This window comes from Conger conger, chromosome 8 (genome assembly GCF_963514075.1).
Source record: "Conger conger chromosome 8, fConCon1.1, whole genome shotgun sequence".
Classification (NCBI taxonomy): domain Eukaryota; kingdom Metazoa; phylum Chordata; class Actinopteri; order Anguilliformes; family Congridae; genus Conger; species Conger conger.
The window spans coordinates 34,820,009-34,846,709 of NC_083767.1; the positions used below are offsets into that span (position 1 = coordinate 34,820,009).

The 26,701-nt window shown below is 40.6% G+C and overlaps 1 protein-coding gene across 6 annotated transcripts; it reads right to left on the reverse strand.

The window, feature by feature from the left end:
• Positions 1-43: 43 nt before the first annotated feature.
• LOC133135569 (mucin-13-like) lies at positions 44-24,844 on the reverse strand. 6 transcript variants are annotated; one of them, XM_061252666.1, is made up of 14 exons: positions 24,666-24,844; positions 15,934-15,981; positions 13,613-13,660; positions 12,172-12,204; positions 11,766-11,825; positions 10,715-10,786; positions 10,072-10,161; positions 9,720-9,803; positions 7,184-7,270; positions 5,755-5,811; positions 5,101-5,199; positions 4,909-4,933; positions 3,686-3,765; positions 44-1,881 (listed from the first exon to the last, which is right to left on the reverse strand). In XM_061252666.1, exons 1-14 carry the CDS (start codon positions 24,721-24,723, stop codon positions 1,871-1,873), a joined length of 852 nt encoding a protein of 283 aa, XP_061108650.1. In that variant the 5' UTR covers positions 24,724-24,844; the 3' UTR covers positions 44-1,870. The 6 variants fall into 6 exon arrangements, with proteins under 6 accessions (XP_061108650.1, XP_061108649.1, XP_061108652.1 ...); XM_061252665.1 differs by having other exon boundaries at positions 44-1,884; XM_061252668.1 differs by lacking the exon at positions 15,934-15,981 and having other exon boundaries at positions 44-1,884.
• Between the last annotated feature and the right edge of the window lie 1,857 nt (positions 24,845-26,701).

Consider the following 26,701-nt stretch of genomic DNA (forward strand, 5'->3'; position numbering starts at 1 on the left):
ACTCCCAGCATGTTAAAAGAAATGCACACAATCTTTCTACTAATTATAGGAAAATTATGAGAACTTTAATAAGACACGATTTAAAAAAGAAAACAATTTTCCACTTGCATAAAACTGGTTCAAAAAGAAGGACACTTATTCACAAATATTCTGGAAAAAAAACAAAAGCAATGTCAACAGTGACAAAATTGGTTTAAATCATCTCTACAATCTTGGCATGGTATGCATTAACAAAGTGATTCCAAAAGTAAAAGAACAACTGATAAAACACCCAACCTTCACCACCTTTCTCCATGTTTCTCATTGTGTGTGTGTGTGTGTGTACTTTAAATTAAACAGTAATCCGCAATGCTAATATTACCTATAAAAGGCCTCATTTGTTTGGATCCTAGAATCATTTGAGCCTAATGTCATTTTGTATTAAAGAAATCCATTGTGTGAACCTAGTAGAGTAGTGCCACAATAAGCACTGGGAAATCAAGATTGTTTTGTTTTTTTCTGACATCTGGAATATCTAGCTTTGACATCTGAACATTTTTCTGAAAAATGCTGCTGTAATATTTGACTCCAGATCAAGGATTTTGCTGGTCACAATTCACTGAAATGTACGAGGAACGAGGGGTTTGGATTGATTTTGTTTGTGATTACATGTACATACAGAGTAAAAAAAAATCATTAAGCATATTTGTACAACTACTGAATTTATCCGGGAATTAATACAATATTCTTTACTGTGTAGAACGGACAAGACAAGACTGATTCTTGTAACCAAAGGCAAGGAAAAAACAGCAACAACAGTGTGTAATCAATCACTGGAAAGACATTATTTGGCTCAAAATACTTTTTCTTGTGCAATTTCTAAAAATATACATTTTTGCCAGTGTGTAACAGCCTTGTCCACTTAAAGTAAGACTTTGACTTTGTTCTGATTTTTCAGTGATCTGCAAAGCATACATTTGTGTGTGTTTCTGTTTGCTTGGATGTGCATATGCAAATGGAAATGGTAAATGGTTGTGTGTATGTATGCGTGTGTGTGTGTGTGTGTGTTTATCTGTTTGTGATTGTGCGTGCGTGTGTATACAATGCTAATGCATGTGCATGTAGTGCTTTGCCTTATTTTCTTTTGAGTTTATATCTCAAATTCACTAATTTTCCCTATAGGCTTGTAGCATGCAGAAGGTTCCAGATTGTTCATCATCATTGTTTGTTATCACTCAGTGTTCCACTGGTAGCTTCTATCTCACACCTCTTGATTTTAGCCTAGTCTCAGTGTATGCGACAGCTCCATTGACCCTTTTTTGCCTGTAGCCCTCTAGACCCACTGGGGTATAAAACCCCTCCATCAAGTTTCATTCATTTAAAAAAAAAAGGTATTTTCTCCATATTTCAAATATTTAAACTTCCATTCTTTATAAAAAGCCACATGTTTCTAGATGCAATTGCTCCTTCCTTTCCTTCAGTAAGTGACATCATTTCCTCTTGCATGTGATGGCACATCCCTCAGGCGACGTAGTTTGTTTCCAGATGCTTATGTGTAATAGATTTAATGAGACATTTGTAACAATGGGGCGAATGCAAACAACTCAGCAGGAGTTTAAACCACAGGTTTACACCTCTAGGCAGCACATATTCTGTATGTATAGAAGTGGAATAGCTACTCCCAATCAGAGAATAGTCGTGGCTGCTCCAGTCGTAATGCAGTTCTGTGTCATAGGGGATTAAACCTGCTAAACTGGTTGCAGTTGCCCTATTGTGTTTCAGAGCAACAAAAAAGGTAAATAACAAAATAGTGTGTGATTTGGAGCCCTTTTTGTCTGGTCAAAGTACTGGCCCATTTCTTGGTTCACTCAGTAGTGTTCATTCTTCCTCCTTATCTTGCAGCTGCTGGAATATAGATGGAAAATGGCAAATACACACTGTGTTAAATACAAAGAGTCAAAGTTGCACTCGGTCAATGTGTGCAAGATGTGTAACACAGCTGTACAGTACTGGAGAGCTGCAAGGGTCTGCTGGTTTTTGCTGTTACACAGAACTTGATCTAACGCTAAAAGAAGCTGATTACACAATTTACACAAGCTGCCTTCAGTCTTTCTGACGTTGTTTCTGTGGAAATAAATAAAAACCATCAGACTCTGACTAACTAAGACCAGGGCTGGGAATGCCTGTGATTTAAATACTGTGGTGGTTGTTTTGATAATGTAATTATCCTGACTACCTCTAGAGGACAGTATTGCCCATTCAAAATACCTACATAAACGGTGCATAAACAGTGGCGAAAGGAAAATTCTGATGTTGATGGTGCATTAAAAAAACAGTCTTTGTTTAGGTTAAGATTAGGTTTGGATAAATTATTACTGGATTGTGGACAGAAGGATACTGTACTTGCCAATGATAATCTCATTTAAAACATTGACATTGTGATTAGGATTTTCTTATGCAGTAAAAGGAAATAAATAAATAAATAAAATAATGTTATATCATTACTGCTATTATTACTAATACTACTAACAACAACAATAACAATAATAATAATAACAAAAGGAAAGCCATTTTTCAGAGCGTAAGCATTAATGTACGTTTTGGCCAAAATAAACAAGCCAAAAATGACACATTATTGATGCAGCCGCAACAATAGTTGTGGAGTGTGTGATGTGCTACGCGTAGCTTACGTTAAACTAAACATTCAGTGGCCTTTTTCCTTTTCCTAGATTCTTAAACTCTGACGGCACTTCCTTGTGTATGCACAGACGAGTCACAAGGCTGATATCAGCGAGGGCTGAGATCCTTGCATTCCTCCGTCTGCTTCTTTTTTAAAAATGTGTTTACCGCCTGGTTTTAGGACTGTGACATTTCCAAGACCGGGGCACACAATGGGCCCGTCTAAAATAGCCTGTGTTTGTGTGAGGAAGCCTCTATCTTTCAGCTCCTGCTGGTCCTTCGGGGGAGGATGGAAGGGGGGGGGGGGGGGAGGGGGGAGAGAAATCGCAGGAAACACCTTCCCGGCGCTGGGGACCATAACAGCACCAGCACAATGAGATACATTAAAAGCTGGAAACTTCCCCTCAATAATTGCATGTCCACGCCTGAGGACCGATTCTGAAGCGGTCAGGGAACGTTGGAAAAAGAAAAAAATGTTTCAGCGAAACCAAGACGAACCGTCACGAGTTTTAAAATCGCCCCTTCCTTATTTGATTTTACACACCAAAAAAAAAAAAACAGAAAGAAAAATGTGTTGTCTGAAATGTTTTACCCCAATACTAACTTCATATCCCTTGTGGAGAAGTTAATGAGCCGTATAAACACAACGTGGGCTAGTTACAACAGTACAATATGGAAACTTTTTACAGGTTGTTTTTCCTGCTGAAAAAAATAAACGAATGAAAAAAAAACAGCTCAAGCTAGATTTTAAAACAGCTGGTAGCTGGTTGACCAATTCAGACCAGTTCCCAGCTCAACTTGGTTTAGCTGGTTGACCAGTTCAGACCAGCTCCCAGCTCAGCATGGTTTAGCTGGTGGGGCCAGTTCAGACCAGCTCCCAGGTTGACATGCTTTGACCAGCTCAACCTATCTTTTGGAACAGATGGTATGACCAGCTCAACCCCAGCTAGACCAGCTTATAACCAGCTTGACCTGCTCAGTCAGGAAAGTTGTTTTGCATATAGAGGTGTGAAAAAAGCATGCCTACCATTTTCCTCTCCTGCTGATGTTTTCACCCCCAGAAGCATCACTCCATCTTTATTGTCAGATCTGCTTTGAAAGGAAGCACTGTGTTTTCGAGAGAGAGACATTCTATAGTTAATTTGGTTGAGGCCACAACATTTTACACGTTTCTTTTTTTTTCTCCCAGTTTCAATTTTCTCTCAATTTGTAATGGCCCATGACCCAGAAGACAAATCTGCTGTTAACATGAGTCTTTTTATATATGTTGAGAAATAAATGAAGTTCTTATTTTAAGATCTCCCCCTCTCCCTGCCCCCTTAGGAAGTGCAGGGGCATAGATCAGACAAATCATGGACAATTTCAGAAGAACAACAGAACAACAAAAATGCAGTTCTTCTTGGTATTGTTGTGCGTATAGATTTTTGATGGGTTTCTTCCTTGGATCTTGCCATTATTTCAGACAAAAGCCACTGAAGAAAGACTAAATCAAGTACACTGTAAGAGCTTACTGTTACTCATGGTGAGTCAAGTGAAGGGTTATTTCTCATGAGTAGAATTTGAGAAGTATGAGACAATAGTAAAAAATTCACATTGGAGTTGAATGGAGCTCATTTTTGTTGAGAAGTACATTGGATAAGGAAGTAATCTTATTTAGAATTTTCCTTTCCTTTGGGGATATCTTTCATTGCTACAACGTCACACTGCAACTTTGGCAAGCGCAAGTATGCACATATTCGTGAAGTGTGTTCTTCCAGTCGCTACTTTTATGACTCCGGCCTCCCAGCAGAGTTCCTTAACCATTGTGTTGTAGGGTAAGCATTGTGCAGTTCTCCCACCCAGACTGCAGAAACCTCATCTATTTGAGCAGTTGTTTTTGTATGAGAAGACAGGGACAATCCAGCCAACTGCAAAACTGATTGAAATGTCCAGTACATTTTGAACTTGAACTTGTTGTGGTGGTGAGGTGAATGGGGGTGTTGTGCCACAGCTGCGTGAAGATGTAGTGGAGGCTAAGCTGGTAGAACTGGGGGGTGTGTCACTATCCAGTTATGGCACTGTGCGATGATGTACGCTAATACGTGCTAATATAGGTTAACATTACCTAATATGTGCGAACATGCTTATGCATGCTAACATGCTAACGAAGGCTAATGTGTGCTAATGCGTGCTAAATGCGGCCAATGTGTGCTCTTGCACACAAATGTATTCTAATGTGTGAAACAACTGAAAGAAAGACTTCACACTCACTTTTCTGTTCCATTCTCTGCTGTGTCTGTGGACAAAAAGGACATGACATGATCATTTCACATTTTGGTAACATTTTCCACAGTTTCTTTTTCTTCAGCATTTTAAGATAATATTAGCAGGAGATAATATAACTGCTCAGATGAAAGTCATGAGCTGGCACAGACTTCCAGCTTATGTATCAATCACATTTACCTGTACGTGTGTGGCCCTTTGTGTACTTTTTCAGAACATAGATGACCCCAGCCACCAGAATCACAAGTACAGGCAACAGAATCCAAAGCATCTTTTTATCTGTAGGGCGAAGAGACAAGCTACTTTAAGGAGGACTGGATAGGGCAAAATAGAGCTCCCCCATGCACACGCTCCCTACTATACAATACTATACTACATGATGAGAGCGGTTCTTGTCATAAATGCAGGTCGCTCTGATATAGTTTCCACTCCCCACCGTCTGTGAGGGGGGGAATGATTATGTTTTTATTTCCTCTTATGACGGATCAGTGTGCTCGGCCTGTGCTGGTGGTACTTCCGGTCTCTCTGTCTTTTACACTCATTATAGTCTAATGGTGAGAGGCAGTGTATGCTCCACCCTTTAAATCAACCTAACACCCACACATGCACACACAGACAGACTCACAAACACACACGTGCACACACACACACACATTACACTCACACACAGACACAAACACTTCTTTTTCTGAAGCACCCCACCAATCAAAGCTACAGCTGCAGGAGCAATCCTAATGCTACACTGCCTGTGTATTCACATGTAACATTCTGCCCTCCAGGACAGCCTATGCTGCACACAGTGTATAATACGTCTGTTAAACACATAATCTGCACCTTGTTTGGGGGGTTCTTTGGGTTGTCCATTCATTTGCTTGTTTGATTCATTGTTATCTGAAAAAATATGGACTCATGTCCGATTAGTATTTATTATGTGTTCAATTGTTTAATTAATCGTTTAACATAACAAAGGAAGCGCACACAAAAAAACACTATGAAACAAACATCAAATTACATTAAAATTTGAATGATTCAAATTAATCAATCAAATAATTATTAAATACATAGAAAATCACCCGAAAATTAATTTAAGCTGAAAAGTAAAATGTTTAAATATACAGTGAATTCCATAATGTTTGGGACAAACTAAGGCATATTTTTCTGTGTGTGTGTGATTGGGTGAATGAGAGGCATTACTTGTCAAGTGCTTTGGATAAAAATGCTGGATAAATGCATGTCTTGTTCCCATGAAAGTCAAGGAAGCCATTATGAGGCTGAGAAATAATAAAAAATTTAAAAAGTGAAAAAAACAATCAGAGACCAAACCAAAGGCTTACCAAAATCAACTGTGCGGAACATCATAAAGAAGAAAGAGAGCACTGGTGAGCTCAGTAGACACAAAGCTAGGCTAAGGAAGACCTCTACAGTTCATGGATTCATTCTCACCATAATGAGAGAAACTCCCAAACACCTGCCTGACAGATCAGAAACACTGCTCAGGAGAGGATGTGTCAGTGAAGAAGAGAAGACTTCACAAGAAGAGAAGACAGAAGACTTCCAGACAGAACTATAGACTGCCCCTAGTGGACCACAAAAACAGGATGGCTGGGTTACAGTTTGCTACAAAGGACCGAAAAGAGCCTGCAGAGTTCTGGAAAAAAGTCTTGTGGTCAGAACAAAATTTCCAAAAGGAACTCCCCAAGATCCAAAAGTAATTCAACTGATCTGAATCCAATTGGACATTTCATATGTTGAAGGGAAAGCTAAAGACAACTAGCCTAAAGATAACTGCATGCAAAGGATATGCGATAAAGTACTAAACATGACTACTCTCATTTACATAATAACATTATGTCCCAAATAAATTTGTCCCAAACTTTATGGTGTCTTGAAATTGGGGGCTGTGTATAAAAGCCAAAAATAATACAATTACCCTTTAATAAAAGCAAACTAAAACTTCACAGAGCTCAATGTAGGATTTAATATAGTAGATGTTTTTTCAGGTGAATACATATGGAATGCATAGGTGTAGATGAGCATCAATTCCATTTCATTTTAGGCAATGACTCAAAATTCAATTAACTCAAAAATCGCCATGTAGCATTATGGGCAATTTTAAATGCAGTAATTTTATTTCAGTAATTTCTTGTCTGAATTGGATTAGATTGACATCCCATGTGTATGCATAGAGAAAAACTATGATGAGTTGATGATTTTATACAAGATGAGCGTGATGTCTGTGGTACGCAGTGAGGCTCACATCTACCTAGGCTTGTGCCACCTCTAGCTGTCACGGATGCATTTGTGGTTGATGTGACAACTGTCATTCCAGGAGCGTTTGTTGACTTCGGTGCTGGAATAATGAGGTTAGAATTATGAACACAGATCAGTTTTCAAGGACTCCATGTTTACTCTGCTGGGCCACTCCACTAACAGAATCTGAAAATAAATGAAAAATATAAAAAATAAAAATACATTTTTTAAATGCTTTGCCCAGTCGTACACGTTGTGCTCATCGCAGCAGCTCCACTATGGATTAGGGAGAGCACAGGCCAGCATGCATTCTCCTCCTGAATATATAATATAATAATATAAGGAGTTTTCTTTGTTGGAATGCATTCTGAGACCAGCATTAAATATGACTGGTTCTATTAGAGCTGGAGTTCATGGGTATTCTTATCATAAATTTCTCATACTTTTTTTGAAAGAAGAACTCATACGAGTGTGCCACGTTGGATTCAACAAACGCACTTAACTTCAGACAACTGTCCTAAACGAATCGGTCCGTTATAATACAGTATATACGATACTGTAGGTGGGTTCAGTCAGATAGATGGCCAATGGGATTAACAAGAACAAGGGACGACTGATACCCGATTGGGTAGACTGCGGTTCCTTTGTTGGCATTTGATAAACATTCTCTTTTTCACTCTCTTTGTCCACTAAAATACGTTTCTGAAAAGATTTGAGGCAAAAAATAAGCAATGCAGTTGCTGAAGCTTGATTCATATTTGAACTGCAAGGCCTAGTTTGAAAGTTTGATCCAAGTTTGTTGTGCTAGAGAAGTTGCTTGAGAAGTTATTTACATGACTTGTAGGACAGTCCCCCCTGGTTTTGTGAAAGGGAATCTTAATTTCTCTTGTTATTTTTTTGTAAAGTCTTAATTTCAGTGATGTCTTTTGTCTAACAAAAGGGAAAAATTAGTTGTTGCCCAAACATAATATACAGTAGGTCTTCATGGGAGATTAGCACTTCCTACTGCAAATAACGCTGCCCTCAGAAATAAAACTCCTACATGCCTCCAGAGCATAGTACCCCCACTGCTTCCTCACTACAGCCTACAGGCTCCCAAAGCCATGAGCAGGAGGAAGACACAAAATGGCTGCTGACGCCTGATCAACCAGGAGAGGTCACTGGTCAGCAATGAGACATTGTCAGCCCTCCCATCCACGAGGGGTGCTATCTCCAATAGTATATTATTATTATTATTATTATTATTATTATTATTGCCATTTGGCAGACGCTCTTATCCAGAGTGACATACATTTGATTAGACTTAGCAGGAGACAATCCTCCCCTGGAGCAATGCAGGGTTAAGGGCCTTGCTCAAGGGCCCAACGGCTGTGCAGATCTTATTGTGGCTATACTGGGATTAGAAACACCTTGTGTGTTCCAGTCATTTACCTTAACCACAACGCTACAGGCTGCCCCTATAGTGCCCCAATAGTGGATTGTCCTCAGAGGCTGTCAGCATTGCCACAGTGTGGATTCAGAAACAGGCCATGGGGAGCATGCTTTCACTAGCACAGTGCCTTAAACCATAGAACCAGGGATTGACATCCCCCCAGAACTCACAAACTCCAGTGGTTACTGGAGGTATTGCAGCCTATTTAGCTTCTGATGCCGAAAAGCAAATTTCCTGTCCATTCAGAACTACTGTATGACTTTACCATGCGGAAATTCAACTTGTGTATGACTATATTTGTATTTCACTTACGACTCTCGCCTAGCCCTTTTCTGTTTGGATTTAGTGTATGGCCATTGTTTCATTTCTTTCTAATCTAACTAATCTAATTGCAGGCCCATTTTGATTTGTTTGCAGATTGGATTTTGACCCTTGCATCCCTTACGACCCTTTTTGATCTGTTCGCCCCAGTGCTTCACTTGTGCGTGACCCTGTTCTCCCACCCTGACATGTGCCTTTTATTTGGTTTGATTTGATCCCCTGCTTGCCGTATAGTGGCTCCGGTAAAGGTAGTGTTTCCATCTGGATTTCATCCTTCTAATAGGACACTGTTATTTTTCCTTTGATATTGTGATCTTGGGAGGAAACCTGATCTCTGTTAGGGGTTGGCTACACGCTACTACGAACCCAGTACCCTTTCGAAGATTACCTGAGGTTTATTTAGGTTTGTTTAGGCAGACAGGACCAAAGTTACCCGTCGGTCTGTAGTGTTCGTTTCCTTCCCATTTCCCATTCTACACTCCATCCCCCTATCATTTACCCTGTCACGGCCTGACCCTAGACCAGGTTGTAACAGTGACCCTCTTGTTTTTCGTCCCACAAAATTATCAGTTTCCTCTCCCAGTCCAGATACATGCAGGCTAGGTTAGTTGTAGAGTCTAATTTGTCCTTGGGGTAATAATGTGTGAGTGAATGGTGTGTGGGCCCTGCGATAGATTAACGAAGGATTAGCCTTTCACTCAATGTCTGCTGGGATAGACTCCAGCCAGCCCCCCCATGAACCTAACCAGCAGTGAACGGTTTAGAAAATGGATGGATGGATGGATGGATGGAGTACCTTCCATAGTGGGTGCAGTCTCTCCTGACTTGATTTTATGGCTAGTACCATTAGTACCGCTAGTACTGGTGGTCACTGGGGAATCTGGGAGAAGAAAAGTCATTACAGTTGCGCCAGATCTGTGCGATCGCTCTTGCAGGTTGGACAGCACAGCCGAAATGCACATCCGAAATGCCTCTTAAATGAAGATGAGGGTGGGTGGCAACTCCGGCTGCGACTTTCACATTTTCATTTACACATGAATTTAAAGGTGCATCGAACACAATGCCGGCCTTCATCGCAAATATGTAATGCTGAGACGCAAGGACTAATTTGCCAAACTTAGGCAGTTCTGCTCTTCATCCGTTCCTACCTGCTGAAGGGGTGGTCTGAGTCGCAGTTACATTAACAGCCGTATCCTTAGTAGTAGTAATTCCTGTCACGTTTCCGGTGGGGGAGCCTCCTGTTTTCAAAGAGACAAGAAATACTGTATGAAAATAACCAAAGCAGCAGTGGTAAGCATGGCGGCAAACCCTTCCTTCAGCCAAATGATGCTGTTTTTTTGGATTGCTGTAGCAACTTTAGCACCACAGAGCATTCGGCACCATTTCAAATGCAGACCCCCACTGCTTTGGTTTCTATGTAAAGTAAGTATAATATTTATGTGTGCATATATACGTACATATTTTTAAAAATGTATTCTTAGCCCCAAATCTAAATACACAATAAGTCAGATTTCATTGCCTCTTGCAACCATCCTGTCCAGCTGAATGTGCTTGTGTTGAGTTCTCCTGAAATTTGTGTAATTTACATAGCAGTGCTTTTGTCTTTTTGTTGCCTGCCTTGTTCTTTTGACATAACCCCCAAATCTACAGACTATTGCATATCGCTTGGCTTGATCAGTGTTGCCAGATCCCAGAGTTTTGTGATAACCCCCAAAACTCTCAACAAACCCCCCATCTTTAATTGATTCACTGAAAAATGTTCAACAACCCCCTTCATTAGTGTTTTAGTACCTTCCTGAGTGGATCCAGTCTCTTCTGACCTGTTTTTATTGCGAGTATCATTCCTGGTGGACTCTGGGGACACTGGGAAAGGAAAGGATATTACAGTTGTGGCACAGCTTTGTAAAGACCTAGTGAAAATGGTTCTTGCAGGTATGGTATGAAATGTGCCACCTCTTAAATCCTTAAAATCTTAAAGATCAGCATGGGCGGCACCAGGACAGTGCCCTGATTCCCTTTCAAATTTTCATTTACACTGGAATTAGAACACAATGGTGTCACTCCTCACAGGTAATGCCGTCATGCATGGCTAAAATGCCAAATTATGTTTGTTAAAAAGTTCCTTATTGTAACAGTGACAGCCCTGCTCGTTCAGCGGACAATCTAGCCTTGTAGCGATTGGCTGGAGAGATATGAAACATATTGTTTCATGTTACTCAGGGCGCACCTTGATACTACAGCTTACGTGTAGATCCTGGAACAGATAACCCAACCACAATTCTAGCTTTAACCATGGTTGCCTACAATGAAATGTGAGTGGCTCCTGAACATCATTGTGAAATGACGGTTATCACACAGCATGTTGGTATAAATATTTGTAGTATACTGTATTTCTTTAGATAGTTTCTGTAATGTTCCTGAGTTTTGTCTGTTTGTTTAGTGTTATTACATTCCATTGCATTTGTCATCCCCTGTGATGTCTGTGTCTGAATGTTTTCTGAGCCGGAGTCACTCCGCTGTCTGCGTGCTGCACTATTTGGGTGGTTTCGGAGATTTTCAGGTTTCAACGATTCCTTCCAAGTCTCCTAATTTTTTGGACACTTATATTTTTTTTTGTTTCTTTTCTTTTATGGTTTTGTGCACAAAAAGAAAGCACGTGTCGGTGCTGGATTTGTGAAGTGCCCTGAAGGCACGTGGGGAAAATAAAAAGAAGTATTTTCACCCATTTTACTCTCTCTCCCTCTCTCTCTACCAGCGGGTCGCCACAACACCAACAGCAAACAGACGACATTCCCAGGTTGCGAGTTCTGCATGAAAGGGGATATTATTGCTCCCCTCCTACCTTGTGGTGGTGTCGAGCCTATTGTTCTGGGTGCTGCTTCAGTTGATTTTATAGTTTCGTCTGAAATGTGAAAACACTTAGTATTACCATGGGGGGTGCGATTCCCACACATCCACTGCTGACTAACACTGAAGTAGGTCCAGTGGCTTTGGCTTTAACTCATGCTGTTAACAGGTGGTCAATCATACATGAGACCCATCACTGTCACTGTAACACACCTACACATAGGCATTCTAACAATATATGTATGGAAAAACAATGCTTACGTGTACAAATGAAGATATTTACAAATTAACAAAGGGAAAAAGTACAGAAATAACATTTATGTGAATGGAACAGTTTAGCCAGATTTGCGTGAGAAACTTTTGAAATTCACTGCAAATGAGGTTGTGAGAGTGCCACTCACCAGATACAGTCGTTGCTATTGCTGATTTTGACACTGGATGTATTTGAAAAGAAAAGAGAGTGTTATCCAGTATAAGTGTTTGACCTATTAAATTAGGTTCTGGACATTACTGTTAGTCTTAATATTTACATTGCAAATATACGCTTTAAGTCATGTGTCGAGGAATAGCATGAAACAGCTAGCAGAGTACACTAGAAAATTTGACTAAAATATTTGTTCACTTCAATGTGGTGATGCTGGAAATGCATGTGATTGTGCATTGTGCCACTGTAACAAAATGACAGTGTAATTCTAGAAACCAAACTTAATGTGAATTGAAACAGGAAATAGGACCAGTAGGCAGGTTTTGAAAGTATTACATAGGTTCCAATACAGTTGAGAACAGAAAATTTGAATCCAACTGTGGGCTTGGCCACAGGCGGACAACCCCAAAAAGGTTGTCACAAATCAGCTATCTGCACCACTGGCAGAAGTGAAGTTTAGAAATGTGCATTATCCCCCTGTGAATTGATGAATAATCGCAAATGAAGTACAGAAAAGTGCAAAGCCCCCCCACATGTACCCAGCAGCACCCCAACCCCCTCCTTAGTTGCGTACACAGCTGCACCTGTGACTGTTGTCATCTCACCCCCCCCCCCCCCCCCCCCCCCAAACCAAGGTCTGCCCACCCTTCATACCCAAATGCCCACCACAGGATGGCATTCTGATAATGCCGCTGAATACAGTTGACCCAGGTCTGGCTACATGGAACAACTATTTGCAAGGGGAGTTTTAAAAGATGTACACTCAGTGAGCACTTATTAGGTAGTACTTTTTTAGACTTCTACTGCTGTAGCCTATCCACTTGGAGTTATGATGCGTTGTGTTCAGAGATGCTCTTCTGCATGCCACTGTTGTAATGTGTGGTTATTTGCGTTACTGTCACCTTCCTGTCAGTTTTGCTCTGTGAGTGTATGTAGTCTAACGTTTTGGTGTAGAACACCACATTACAATTCCTGAATGTTAAATCAACTTTCATGTATGATTTAATGTAATGTATGTGCTCTATTAGAATTAAAAGTACTCTAACTGAGTTTATTTGCTGTGAAGTAATAATGGAAAATACATTGAGAATCTATCAGGTTATAGCACCAGTATCTTCCTGATTAACACACATTTATGTCTTTCCTTGTCCATTGTTTCCATTTCTGCATTAGGAATTAGACCTGGGTCAATTACATAATTGTTTTAGATTCAAATACTTTTCTCTGCTCAATTGATCTTGCCTGGTGTTGAAGGGGTTGCACTTTGGGGTTGCACTTTTTGACGGTATGTAATTGGTTCCAATACACCAAACAGTAAAGCATAGAAAAGTACTTGAATCCAAAACAATGATTTTATCTAGTTAGAAACCTTTATGAAAGTAAGAACAAACATATGCGCATATATTTTCATGGCTCACCTGTGGCGTTCTGATTTATTGATGGCGGTGGACCTGGTTGTTCTGATTCTAGACAGGGAGCAGACACAGTCAATAAAAAGATGAACCAAAAGATGGTAACAACAAAGTAAGGGTGTATTAGAGGTCTAGGGGAGAATTTTGACTGAGAGTTGAAAGAGATAAATAAAGGGACAGCCTGTAGCCTTGTGGCCAAAGTACATGAGTGGGATCCACAAGGTTGGAGGTTCAAGCCCCGACATAGTCAAGATAAGATCCGCTGTTAGGCCCTTGAGCAAGGCCCTTAACCCCACATTACTCCATGGGGGATTGTCCCCTGCTTAGTCTAATCAACTGTAGTTATTTAGCTGATGCTTTTGATAAAAGCTCAAATAATTATGAAGTGGACTATCATATGTATTTGACATTGAGTTCTATTTTCAAACAGGAGATTCATTTAAGGTCAATTGAATACTGATATTGAGATGCATTTTTCACAAAAAGTTTCCACTTTCACTCAGTCCTATAAAAGTGTCAATATCTCAACAACATTTTACTGCAAACTGGTTGAAGACTTAAATTGAAGAAGAGGCTTCTACCAAATATGTGACAGGACAAATGTATGATAATAAATACAAATAAAATTCCAAAACAGCATATGTTTTTATAGTTTAGCGCTGAATATCTCAATTTCCAAGTCAAAGACCAACCCAGAACTATGACTACATTTGTGCATAAACTTGATGTCAATTTGTGTACAAAATTTGGTAACGATATTGACAGGCATTCAAATATAAGGTCCATATAAGGTTTCCAAAAACTGTTAGTCTTAATATTTACATTGCAAATATACGCTTTAAGTCATGTGTCGAGGAATAGCATGAAACAGCTAGCAGAGTACACTAGAAAATTTGACTAAAATATTTGTTCACTTCAATGTGGTGATGCTGGAAATGCATGTGATTGTGCATTGTGCCACTGTAACAAAATGACAGTGTAATTCTAGAAACCAAACTTAATGTGAATTGAAACAGGAAATAGGACCAGTAGGCAGGTTTTGAAAGTATTACATAGGTTCCAATACAGTTGAGAACAGAAAATTTGAATCCAACTGTGGGCTTGGCCACAGGCGGACAACCCCAAAAAGGTTGTCACAAATCAGCTATCTGCACCACTGGCAGAAGTGAAGTTTAGAAATGTGCATTATCCCCCTGTGAATTGATGAATAATCGCAAATGAAGTACAGAAAAGTGCAAAGCCCCCCCACATGTACCCAGCAGCACCCCAACCCCCTCCTTAGTTGCGTACACAGCTGCACCTGTGACTGTTGTCATCTCACCCCCCCCCCCCCCCCCCCCCCAAACCAAGGTCTGCCCACCCTTCATACCCAAATGCCCACCACAGGATGGCATTCTGATAATGCCGCTGAATACAGTTGACCCAGGTCTGGCTACATGGAACAACTATTTGCAAGGGGAGTTTTAAAAGATGTACACTCAGTGAGCACTTATTAGGTAGTACTTTTTTAGACTTCTACTGCTGTAGCCTATCCACTTGGAGTTATGATGCGTTGTGTTCAGAGATGCTCTTCTGCATGCCACTGTTGTAATGTGTGGTTATTTGCGTTACTGTCACCTTCCTGTCAGTTTTGACCAGTCTGGCCTGACATCTCTAATTAACAAGGTATTTCTGTCTGCAGACAGTTTTTTGCACCATTTTTTGCAAACTCTAGAGCCTAGTGTGTGAAAATCCCAGGAGATCAGGAGATACTCAAACCACCCTGTCTGCCACCAACAATCATTCCACGGTCAAAGTCACTTAGATCAAAATGTTCCTAATAAAGTGCTCTGTGAGTGTATGTAGTCTAACGTTTTGGTGTAGAACACCACATTACAATTCCTGAATGTTAAATCAACTTTCATGTATGATTTAATGTAATGTATGTGCTCTATTAGAATTAAAAGTACTCTAACTGAGTTTATTTGCTGTGAAGTAATAATGGAAAATACATTGAGAATCTATCAGGTTATAGCACCAGTATCTTCCTGATTAACACACATTTATGTCTTTCCTTGTCCATTGTTTCCATTTCTGCATTAGGAATTAGACCTGGGTCAATTACATAATTGTTTTAGATTCAAATACTTTTCTCTGCTCAATTGATCTTGCCTGGTGTTGAAGGGGTTGCACTTTGGGGTTGCACTTTTTGACGGTATGTAATTGGTTCCAATACACCAAACAGTAAAGCATAGAAAAGTACTTGAATCCAAAACAATGATTTTATCTAGTTAGAAACCTTTATGAAAGTAAGAACAAACATATGCGCATATATTTTCATGGCTCACCTGTGGCGTTCTGATTTATTGATGGCGGTGGACCTGGTTGTTCTGATTCTAGACAGGGAGCAGACACAGTCAATAAAAAGATGAACCAAAAGATGGTAACAACAAAGTAAGGGTGTATTAGAGGTCTAGGGGAGAATTTTGACTGAGAGTTGAAAGAGATAAATAAAGGGACAGCCTGTAGCCTTGTGGCCAAAGTACATGAGTGGGATCCACAAGGTTGGAGGTTCAAGCCCCGACATAGTCAAGATAAGATCCGCTGTTAGGCCCTTGAGCAAGGCCCTTAACCCCACATTACTCCATGGGGGATTGTCCCCTGCTTAGTCTAATCAACTGTAGTTATTTAGCTGATGCTTTTGATAAAAGCTCAAATAATTATGAAGTGGACTATCATATGTATTTGACATTGAGTTCTATTTTCAAACAGGAGATTCATTTAAGGTCAATTGAATACTGATATTGAGATGCATTTTTCACAAAAAGTTTCCACTTTCACTCAGTCCTATAAAAGTGTCAATATCTCAACAACATTTTACTGCAAACTGGTTGAAGACTTAAATTGAAGAAGAGGCTTCTACCAAATATGTGACAGGACAAATGTATGATAATAAATACAAATAAAATTCCAAAACAGCATATGTTTTTATAGTTTAGCGCTGAATATCTCAATTTCCAAGTCAAAGACCAACCCAGAACTATGACTACATTTGTGCATAAACTTGATGTCAATTTGTGTACAAAATTTGGTAACGATATTGACAGGCATTCAAATATAAGGTCCATATAAGGTTTCCAAAAACTGCACCCAGATGTCCTCAAGTGTCCTCAAAATCTACATAAATGTACATAACATCTGCATACCTTTTTATCCAAACACGTGAATTTTTCTATTAAAAATACATTCACAGTTGTTTTATTCACATATGACAGTATATAAGTGTCCAAAAAGCTCTCGAAAAAGAATTACTCACCCTAACACACCTGCATCACATTTAAAATGGAACTTTATTTGTCTATAGCAAGTCCAAATCCTGTTATTACGCACTTGTCTGTAAATTCATTCTGCGAACACAGCAATATTCCTATACTGTCTGTTATCTGACTATGACACATTATACCTTGCTGGAAAGGGTAGGAAACCCTATACAAGAAGCTTACCATGTTTTACATTAGTTTTGTACTGAAAATACCTAGCAATGCATTTACACAATGAGTTCAAGAAGACGTTTTGCTTAGGTTTAGTCCCAATCAATACACTTTCTGATCACTTTATTAGGTATTTTCATCCATTCATTATCCTAACCCGCTTATCCTGAACAGGATCGCAGGGGGGCTGGAGCCTATCCCAGCATACATTGGGCGAAAGGCAGGAATACATCCTGGACAGGTCGCCAGTCCATCGCAGGGCACACACATCATTCACTCACACCATTCACTCACACACTCACACACTCATACCTACAGGCAATTTAGGCTCTCCAATCAGTCTAACCTGCATGTCTTTGGACTGTGGGAGGAAACCCACGCTGACACGGGGAGAACATGCAAACTCCGGACAGAGAGGCCCCAGCCAACGGGGATTCGAACCCAGGACCTCCTTGCTGTGAGGCGGCAGTGCTACCCACTGCACCATCCGTGCCGCCTATTAGGTATTTATAAGACTTTTTTAATAAGACTTCTGCTGCTGTAGCCTGTCCACTGTGATAATGTGGGTTAGAGAGGAGAGGAGAGAGAGGAGAGAGAGGAGAGGGGGGGGTGAGAGGGGAGAGAGGTTATTTGCATTACTGTCACTTTCCTGTCGGCTTTGACCAGCCTGGCCCTTTCCTATCGGACCTCTCTCATGAACGGCGCATTTCGTCACGCAGAACTGCTATGCAAACTCTTGAGAAATCCCAGGAGATCAGAAGTTACTGAGATACTCAAACCACCCTGTCTGGCACCAACAATCATTCCACGATCAAAATCACTTAGATCACATTTCTTCCCCATTCTGACATTTGGTCTGAAAAACAGCTGAACCTCTTGACCACGTCTGCATGTTTTTGTGCATTTGCTGCTGCCACATGATTGGCTGAATAAATATTTGCATTAACATGCTGGTGTACAGGTCTACCAAATAATTTGATCACTGAATTAATATAGTTTCTTGAAAATGGCTGAACGGATTACAAAATAAACTTCAATGTTAGTCAAAAAATAATTGAATAATTTACAGTGGGGTGCAAAAATGCGGGCACCCCTGGTTTAAATGTCTGTTACAATGAATCCGTATGTGATCGAAAACAAACCTGAACAGAGTTAAGCATGAGACCTTTCGCCAAATTTTAAAGCAAGATTGCTTTTTTATTTAAATTTTTTACTGTTTATATAATGTTCTCAAATTCTCAAATTCTCTCAATGTTGCAAACTACCTATTTCCACTGCCAGAAACATTATTAGAAAATGGAAGATAAATGTTCAACAGTTGAAGTGAAAGCAAGATCTTGAGGACCAAAAAAGATTTCAGATAGAATGGTTCGAGACCTGGTGAGAAATGTTCAGAAGAACCCACACATCACTGCAAAAGAGCTGTAAAAATAGTAGCAAACACATCTAGCTGTTCACAGGACAACAATAGAAACATACTTCAAACAACAAAGACCTACATGGCAGAGTTTCCAGAAAAAATGTCCTCAACACAGAATGAAACTTGCCAAACTTCATTGGAATTATGATTGGAAGAGAGTGCTGTGGTCAGATGAGACCAAAATTGAACATTTTGGCCATACACACCATCGACATGTTTGGCGGCAAAATAGACTGCATACAAGGAGAAGCACCTCATACCTACTGTCAAATATGCTGGTGAGTCATTGATGTTTTGGAGATGTTTTTCGGCCAGTGGTCCAGGGGCACTATTTAAGATCAATGGCGCAATTAATAAAAAAAAGTACTAGGAATTCTTGGCATCTGGTTGCCTTTGCTAGTAAGCTGAGACTTGGTAGTAGGTAGACTGTCCAGCAGGACATTGCATACATCGAAATCCACACAGAAATGGTTAAGGAACAAATAGTCTCCAGACTTAAATCCCATGAAAAATCTGTGGTCTGAACGGAAGAGGGGGGTATCCCAAAGATATCAATGATTCCAAAAATCCTGCCAAATGTATTCTCTAACCTTATCACAAATTGTAGGAAAAGACTCATGGTTGTCATCTTTGCCAGAGGTGTTTGCACAAAGTATTAAACCGGAGGTGCCAATAATTGTGGATCCAGTTTTTTTGAGGAAATACATTTTTGAACACATTTTTTAACACTCCATTGAATCAGTCATGAAGCGCACTACTTTATGCATGTTGGAAAATAAACAACTCAATAACTCAATATTCAATAACTATTATTGTTTATAGCACTTTTGTGCATATTTAACAAGGGTGCCAATAATTCTGGAGCCCAATGAATATATCTGCTGCAGTCAGTCTATACTGTACACTTACAATGAGGAATGAAATGTAGATTAATCCAAGGTCGACTCAGGGTAATTCATTCATGAAGGATAAATTAATTTGTTGCTACACCTTTGTTTTGAATTCTTAAAAATCTTGTAGGCCTATTAAGTTCAGAAAATTAGTTCGCTTAAAATGTATTTCCAATCCATTTCAGGAAGATTATATAACAACTAAAACGGGGAGATAAGCTTTCCCTATACAAAGTTTGCTCTTCGATTAGGTAGCCTACATGAATCCTTTGTTAAGCAAATGTTGTTATGTGTGTAAATCTTTAATAGTCTACTCTATGTTTGCTGCTGTCATTCTTTAAGGAATGATTATTATTTACATCCCCTATGATTTGGATTTCATCTTACAAATGAGCTAAGCCTAATTACTGCTCGAAGAATACAGTAAGCTAACTACCTGTGCTAAATGAGCATAAGGCTGCACACCCATAAATATGATATCTATAAACACAAAAATGCCTCTACAACAAAGTATTTTTTAACAGATCCACCAAAAAAATATTTTTAAGCCACCTTTATTCACAAAAATGACAAACCTCACTTTATTATATCCTCTTTGGAATCAAACTGCAGGGTTGATGATGTAATTTGGGGGAACTATCAGGGAACTATGCTTCTAACAACAGGTTGAGAGGTATCGTTCCAACCACACAAACTTGTGAATGTTTGCCCGAACTAGGGTTTTCTGGAACACCAAATCGTTTAACAAGAGTTCTTCTGATGGAACTTGTGACCATAGTTAGACAACAACAGTTTTGGGAAATCCAACCCTGATCGACCACTCTTCACTTCAATCATTCGTATGCCTGTAACGGTTGGTATGAAGGCTGTTCTGCCCCTGTGGAAGGAAGGCTAGTGGATCACAGAGATGTGTAGCCAGTGTGGGCAGATCCTCCCTGGGGAAGGCAGGCTAGTACAGTACAGTATTGGCATTTGGCAGACGCTCTTATCCAGAGCGACGTACAGTTGATTAGACTAAGCAGGAGACAATCCTCCCCTGGAGCAATGCAGGGTTAGGGGCCTTGCTCAAGGGCCCAACGGCTGTGCGGATCTTATTGTGGCTACACCGGGATTAGAACCACCGACCTTGTGTGTCCCAGTCTTTCACCTTAACCGCTACGCTACGCTACGCTACAGGCCGCCCAGTAGTAGAACACAGAAACGCTTGACAAATTTCTAGCATGTTCATATTAAACAACAGTAATGCATAGAAATATTGTCTGCAGGGGTGCAGGCTGACAAAATGGCTGCCGCAATTCATCTGGCTCTTCCTGTTGCAGCTGTCACAGAGCCTTAGCCTTTTCGCTGTTCTGGTAAGCTGGAAGGTGGACAGTACGGTACCCGCCGCTAACGCTAACAAGGACACTGTGCCAGGGATATCCTTTCATGTGAGCAGAAACTCACATAAAGCTGTATCCTGTCTGAGCCTTGCCGCTGCACCTCCCCTGACCTGCCGTTAAACACGTCCTGTTGCTGTCACAGCCGAAGATGGACGCTGTCTCCTGTCTGCCAATTTTCCCTTCCCCTCCGCTGCGTACGAACGCGTCTGTGTGTGTATGAGTAGCAGCGGGTGTGGCTGCATGTCTGAATGTGTGTGTGTGCGTGTGTACCCGCTGGAGACAGAGGCTAATGCTTCTAGCGGTAGCATCCGTAATGCCACAGCTGTGCTAATGAAGCTAGCCTTGACGTATGTATTCACCATCATGTCATGTGTAGTCAATTCAGTATCTGTGGCATGCTAACCAATAGCATGACCCAAAACTCTCAGTTCTCTTACAATGCATTGAGGGTGGGGGGTGGATGGCAGACCTGCATCACATATGTAATTGTTTTGGTTTCAAATACTTTTCTGTGCTCGATTGATCATGCTTGGTGCAATTGGGCCAACCGAGAGGACCAGAAGGCGGGTTTAGCACTTGTGTGAGTATTTCATAGGTTCCAATACATTTCAGTTCAGAAAAACGTCAAAAGGCATTTGAATCCAAACCCATTAAGTATTTGACCCAGGTCTCTTGAGGGGTTCGGAATGAAAACAGTTTTCTCATGCCATATGAACATAGTAGCATAGTGGTTAAGGTACATGACTGTACCTTACAGGTCGGTGGTTCAATCCCCGGTGTAGCCACGATAAGATTCGCACAGCCATTGAAGCCTTAAGCAAGGCCCTTAACCCTGCATTGCTCCAGGGGAGGATTGTCTCCTGCTTGGTCTAAATCAACTGTCGCTTTGGATAAAAAGTGTCAGCCAAATGACATGTAATGTAATGTAAAAAAAACTAGAATTAATTCCATCTATGGGTTTGCAACGACTCCGACTTGACGCAACATTGGGTGTTTACTCCAAGATTTGTGGGAGATACAGTGAGGGGGGCGGGGTAGTCGGACACAATAATTGTGGGTTCCCACCGGATATCTCCGGAGAGATCGCTCCTCCAGGCTTACATTACAGTGCAGTTCCTCCCAGGAACGACGCCCACAGTCAGGAAAAATAAACAATCAGCCCAGGGCCACTCCTCTTTTACTCTTCCATCATCCAATCACAGATCACATTCTTTCCTGACAATCCGGGGCCTGAAGCTGTCGTTTTTATTGTTGCCGATGTCTGTTCCCAAAGTTTCTTTGTTTATGTCTAACTCATAACATTGAAAAATGATTTAGAAATTCCATAACATTCCTCTGCCCCGCATAATAAAACCCCCTGCTATGTTGGAACTTGGTTCTAGGCATTACGTTTAATTTTTCTCTATCACTACAATCGCACAGCAGTTGGGCAGAGGGAGTTAAGTCACATTATCACTGTGGTTCTATGGAAACACAAAATAATCTTGTGGAACAAAAGTGTTCTAGAGCTAGTTCACTTGTTTTTGGATATTAACACATGTCTGTGATTATCTTCCTTGAAGTGTTGTACATCGTGAGAATGCCATGCATCTCAAAGTTTTCTGGGATTATGACAAAATTCCCTGCACCACAATATTCTACAGGAACAGCAAAGAATTCCCTTTGTCCATTGTTCTATGGGAAAAGCACAGAATGTCCTATGTTGCAGTGTTCTATGGGATTTTGACAGAATAGCTTTCACCACAGTGTTCTATGGGAACAGCAAATAATTCCCTTTGTCCATTGTTCTATTGGAAAAGCACAGAATGTCCTATGTTGCACTGTTTTATGGGATTATGACAATATCTTTCACCACAGTGTTCTACGAGAACAGCAAAGAATTCCCTTTGTCCAATGTTCTATGGGAAAAGCACAGAATGTCCTATGTTGCAGTGTTCTATGGGATTATGACAGAATATCTTTCACCACAGTGTTCCACGGGTTAAGCACAGAATGCCCCATGTCTCAGTGTTCAATGGCATTATTACAGACTGGGAGCAGCAAAAATGCACTGTCTAAGATTCCAGAACAGCAGTTCTCACTGAATTCCAAGTTACTGACAGCCCACTCTCAAAAGATGGTGATTTAAGAGCTGTTAATAGCTCATAAAAAACATATATAATTGAAACAGGCTGTAACATACTATTGTTCTTTTTCCTTTTAGTTTGGAAAGTTATTCGGCATGCCATTGTTACATTTCATGATCGCACGCTATGTGGATATAAAAACCTCTCTTATTTGCATATCAATAACAAATTGCTTCTGTGTGGACATAGGAACTGCCTTTCAAAGCCACATTTACCATTCAAGCCCAAAACATAGTGACACCATGACTCTTTTCGCTTCTACCCCTGTTTCCTCAGTGAGAGCAGCAACCCCACTGTGCCTGACACAATAAAACAACAGATTGCAACGTCTCCGCCACGAATCACATAGGTTACCCCACATCGTCCATCCGGAAATCTAATGTATGAACCCTCAGTGACCACTTTATTAGGTAAACCTGTGCACCAGCTTGTTCATGCAAATATTTAATCAGCCAATCATGTATCAGCAACTAAATGCATAAATGCATGTAGACATGGTCAAGAGGTTCAGCTGTTTTTCAGAAATGTCAGAATGGAGGGTGACAGTAATGCAAATAACCACACATTACAACAGTGGTATGTAGAAGAGCATCTCTGAACACACAATGTGTCAAACCTCTAAGTGGATAGGCTACAGCAGCAGAAGACCAATAAATCTAACGAATACCTAATATAGTGCTCACTGAGTGTATATGTCCCAATATAAACACTGTTGAGATATGACTCATATATTAGATTTCCCTATGGACAGAGCTGAAACACACTGGCCCCTGAGCCCACGTTATCACCCTGCCTTATCGCTAAACGCTAACTGTTCACTAGCGTGAGATCTGCATCAGAACTACCATGCACGCATAACTCAGGACGATACGCGGAGAATCTACGGCTCTTATCGCAAAAAGCCACTAACTGCGGAAAAGGCTCATTTAGTCACCTTTTCATGTTACCAGAGGCCAGTCATAAATCATCAGAAAGCCTCTTTGAACTGCCTTTTGTGATGTTGCTTAAAATAAACGTTGATACCATCATCGCTGAGATCATTTCTTGAGGCTCTTGACCAGGCATGGCCAGCTGCTGTTTGCTGGCTAAGCCCCTTGAACCTTGCTGGCTGTTCAACAACATGACTATAAATCCAGTTACAGCACAATCTAACAAAAAGTTTATGTTGTAGGGATCATTCATATGAATGTGCTTTGGATACATTAAGATGATTAATCTGATATTCATTATACGTATATCAATATTCAGTTTATCAGAAATATTAATTGAGAATATTTGGGACTTCCTGAAGAAATTCTATCATACTTCTGAAAACCCGACCACTAAAATGAATATGATTAATTAATCTGATTTAATGTATTAATTATATATGTGTATTCAGTTTATCAAAGTCGACCTGAAGCAATTCTAGCATACTTCTAGTATACTTTTGAAAATCCAACCACCACCCCCTATACCAGCTCTTTGTGCCAAAATTTCAGGTATAAAAAGAATAAAAAACAGACAATACTGTCTGTACCAGACCACAACTAACACATAAAATATCACCCCAAATAACAAAAACACATTAAAAAGTGTAACCACATGCAAAAATCCACACGCCCGCCCACGTATATGTGGCATTAGAAAGTACATGACAGGAACATCATCTCCATAGTGATCGAGGATGACTGCGACAGGGAACATGCACCCAGTCTGTGGGCGCACTGTGGTCGAACCATGTCTTTTCCTAACAGCCAGCAGCAGGGAGGAGAGAGATAAACGGAGGGAGTACCTGTCCCCGTCAGCAGGAGGGAGAGAAGGAGAAGAGAAGCTAGTCCAGCGGTCTTCATGGTGAGGGCGCTCGGGGGGTAGGGGGGGCGCGAGGTTTCTTTTTTCGGGAGCGAGGGTCCTGCTCGGAGCTGCTCGGAGCGGTTACTGAGCGAAAGAGGTGTCGCCGGGCCGCCAGGTCACTCCACCCCACTGCTGTGGGCTTGGTGGGACTTCCTCAGATGTAGGAGGGGAGGAAACCGCCCTGGGTCCCGCGGGACGGGCCCAGCCAGTGGGAGCGCACATAGGGCTGCCCACAGGAACTCCATCCCTATAGGCTTCTGGGTAACTGTTTGTGTTCCGTTGCCAGATTCTCTCTCCTAACCCCCCCCCCCCCCCCCCCACCCGACACACACCCTTACCCCCAAGCATCCTGCTAAAACATTCCATTTGAAGTCACTGCAAGAGGAGGCCGTGGCATTGCTCCGAGCTTAATCGAGATTTGCGTTTATTGGTGAAGCAAAATCTAATACGAAAGGGTGTGTGGCGTGTGATTCTGGATTCAAGTCCCCAGTGGGCACTGCTACTGTGCCCTGACAATTGCCCTTGTAAACCCTTTAAGGTGTGAGGTCACAAATATGTGAGTAGAATGTTCTTTACTGAATATTGCTGATATATTCAGTACATTTAGAAGACATTTTGAAGAAACATTCCAAAAAGCCTGCTCTTGGAAGGGTTAAGGCATTGTGGTCTACTTGATGTAGCATGCTGCAGAGCCATGCACATTACAAAATGCACGTGGAATGCATGAGGAATACTTCCTGAAATAACTGTGTTAGCTAAAGTAGGAAAATTGAAGCGCCATTATACATTGTCCAGTATGTTTTTTTTCACATGACCCTAACCTTAACCTTACCCCCCCCCCCATCCTTCCCTCGCAACATTTGGAAAAAATACACTTCAGCATACTTGATATAATTATACTTCATATAATATATACACTGACCGTGTAGCAGTTTTTCAGACCAAATGTCAGAATGGGGAAGAAATGTAATCTTGACTTTGACCGTGGAATGATTGTCGGTGGCAGACAGGTTGGTTTCAGAAACTGAGATACTCACATACAAAAAAACATCAAGTGAGCAGCAGTTCTGCGGGCAAAAACATTTTGTTAATGAGAGAGGTCGGTGGAGAAGTGGACTGGTCAAAGCTGACAGGGAGGTGACAGTAGCGCAAATAATCACACATGTATGCAGAAGAACATCTCTGAACCCAGAACGCATCAAACCTCTAAGTGGATAGGCTACAGCAGCATAAGTCTGAAAAATAAGTCAAATACTCAATAAAGTGCTCACTGAGTGTATATGAACAATAAACAACAATAAACCATCCCCGAAGAGGAACTTCTTTCTTAATGCATGCTACATGGGGTCAGGGAATGATTGCACGTACAGTGGGCTCAAAAATTATTGGTACCCCTGGCAGAAAATGAACAAACAATACTCAAAAAAATTCTAAACAATATATTTATAGACAAACTCGAAATACCAACATGTGATAAATACTGTGCCATATTAATGTTTCAATGGAACCAACAAAAATCATTTACTGATTTAATTAAAAATCAATTTCCTCCAAATCAATGTTTCACAATTATTGGCACCCTTAAAGATTATTGTAAATAACACCTACCAAAATTAAACCAGGTATTAAATTCCACTTATTTAAGTTTATCTATGTGGAACTGTATTGAGTGATTACATCACTTCCTGTTTCACTAGGGTATAAAAATGAGGTAACACACATGCAATATCCCTTTGTCATCCAACACCATGAAGAAAACAAAAGAATTGGCAGTTCAAAAGAGGCAGATGGTCATAGACCTTCATAAACGTGGTAATGGCTACAAGAAAATTCACAAACGATTGAATATACCACTGAGCACTGTCAGAGCAATTATAAAAAAGTTCAAAAGATATGGAACTGTTGAAAATCTCATGGGTAGAGGACGCATCTTGGGGTGGCATCTTGGGGTCACCAAGTTTCAAAAAGCACTATCAG

What these genes read in the sequence shown, in the direction of transcription:
- LOC133135569 (XM_061252665.1), bottom strand. Translation starts at nt 24,723, where the DNA reads ATGAAGACCGCTGGACTAGCTTCTCTTCTCCTTCTCTCCCTCCTGCTG. An exon ending in GACTGCACCCACTATGGAAG is followed by an intron (nt 7,271 to 9,719) that starts GTACTCCATCCA and finishes TCATTATTCCAG; the next exon opens with CACCGAAGTCAACAAACGCT. An exon ending in GCAGAGAATGGAACAGAAAA is followed by an intron (nt 3,766 to 4,908) that starts GTGAGTGTGAAG and finishes TCGAAAACACAG; the next exon opens with TGCTTCCTTTCAAAGCAGAT.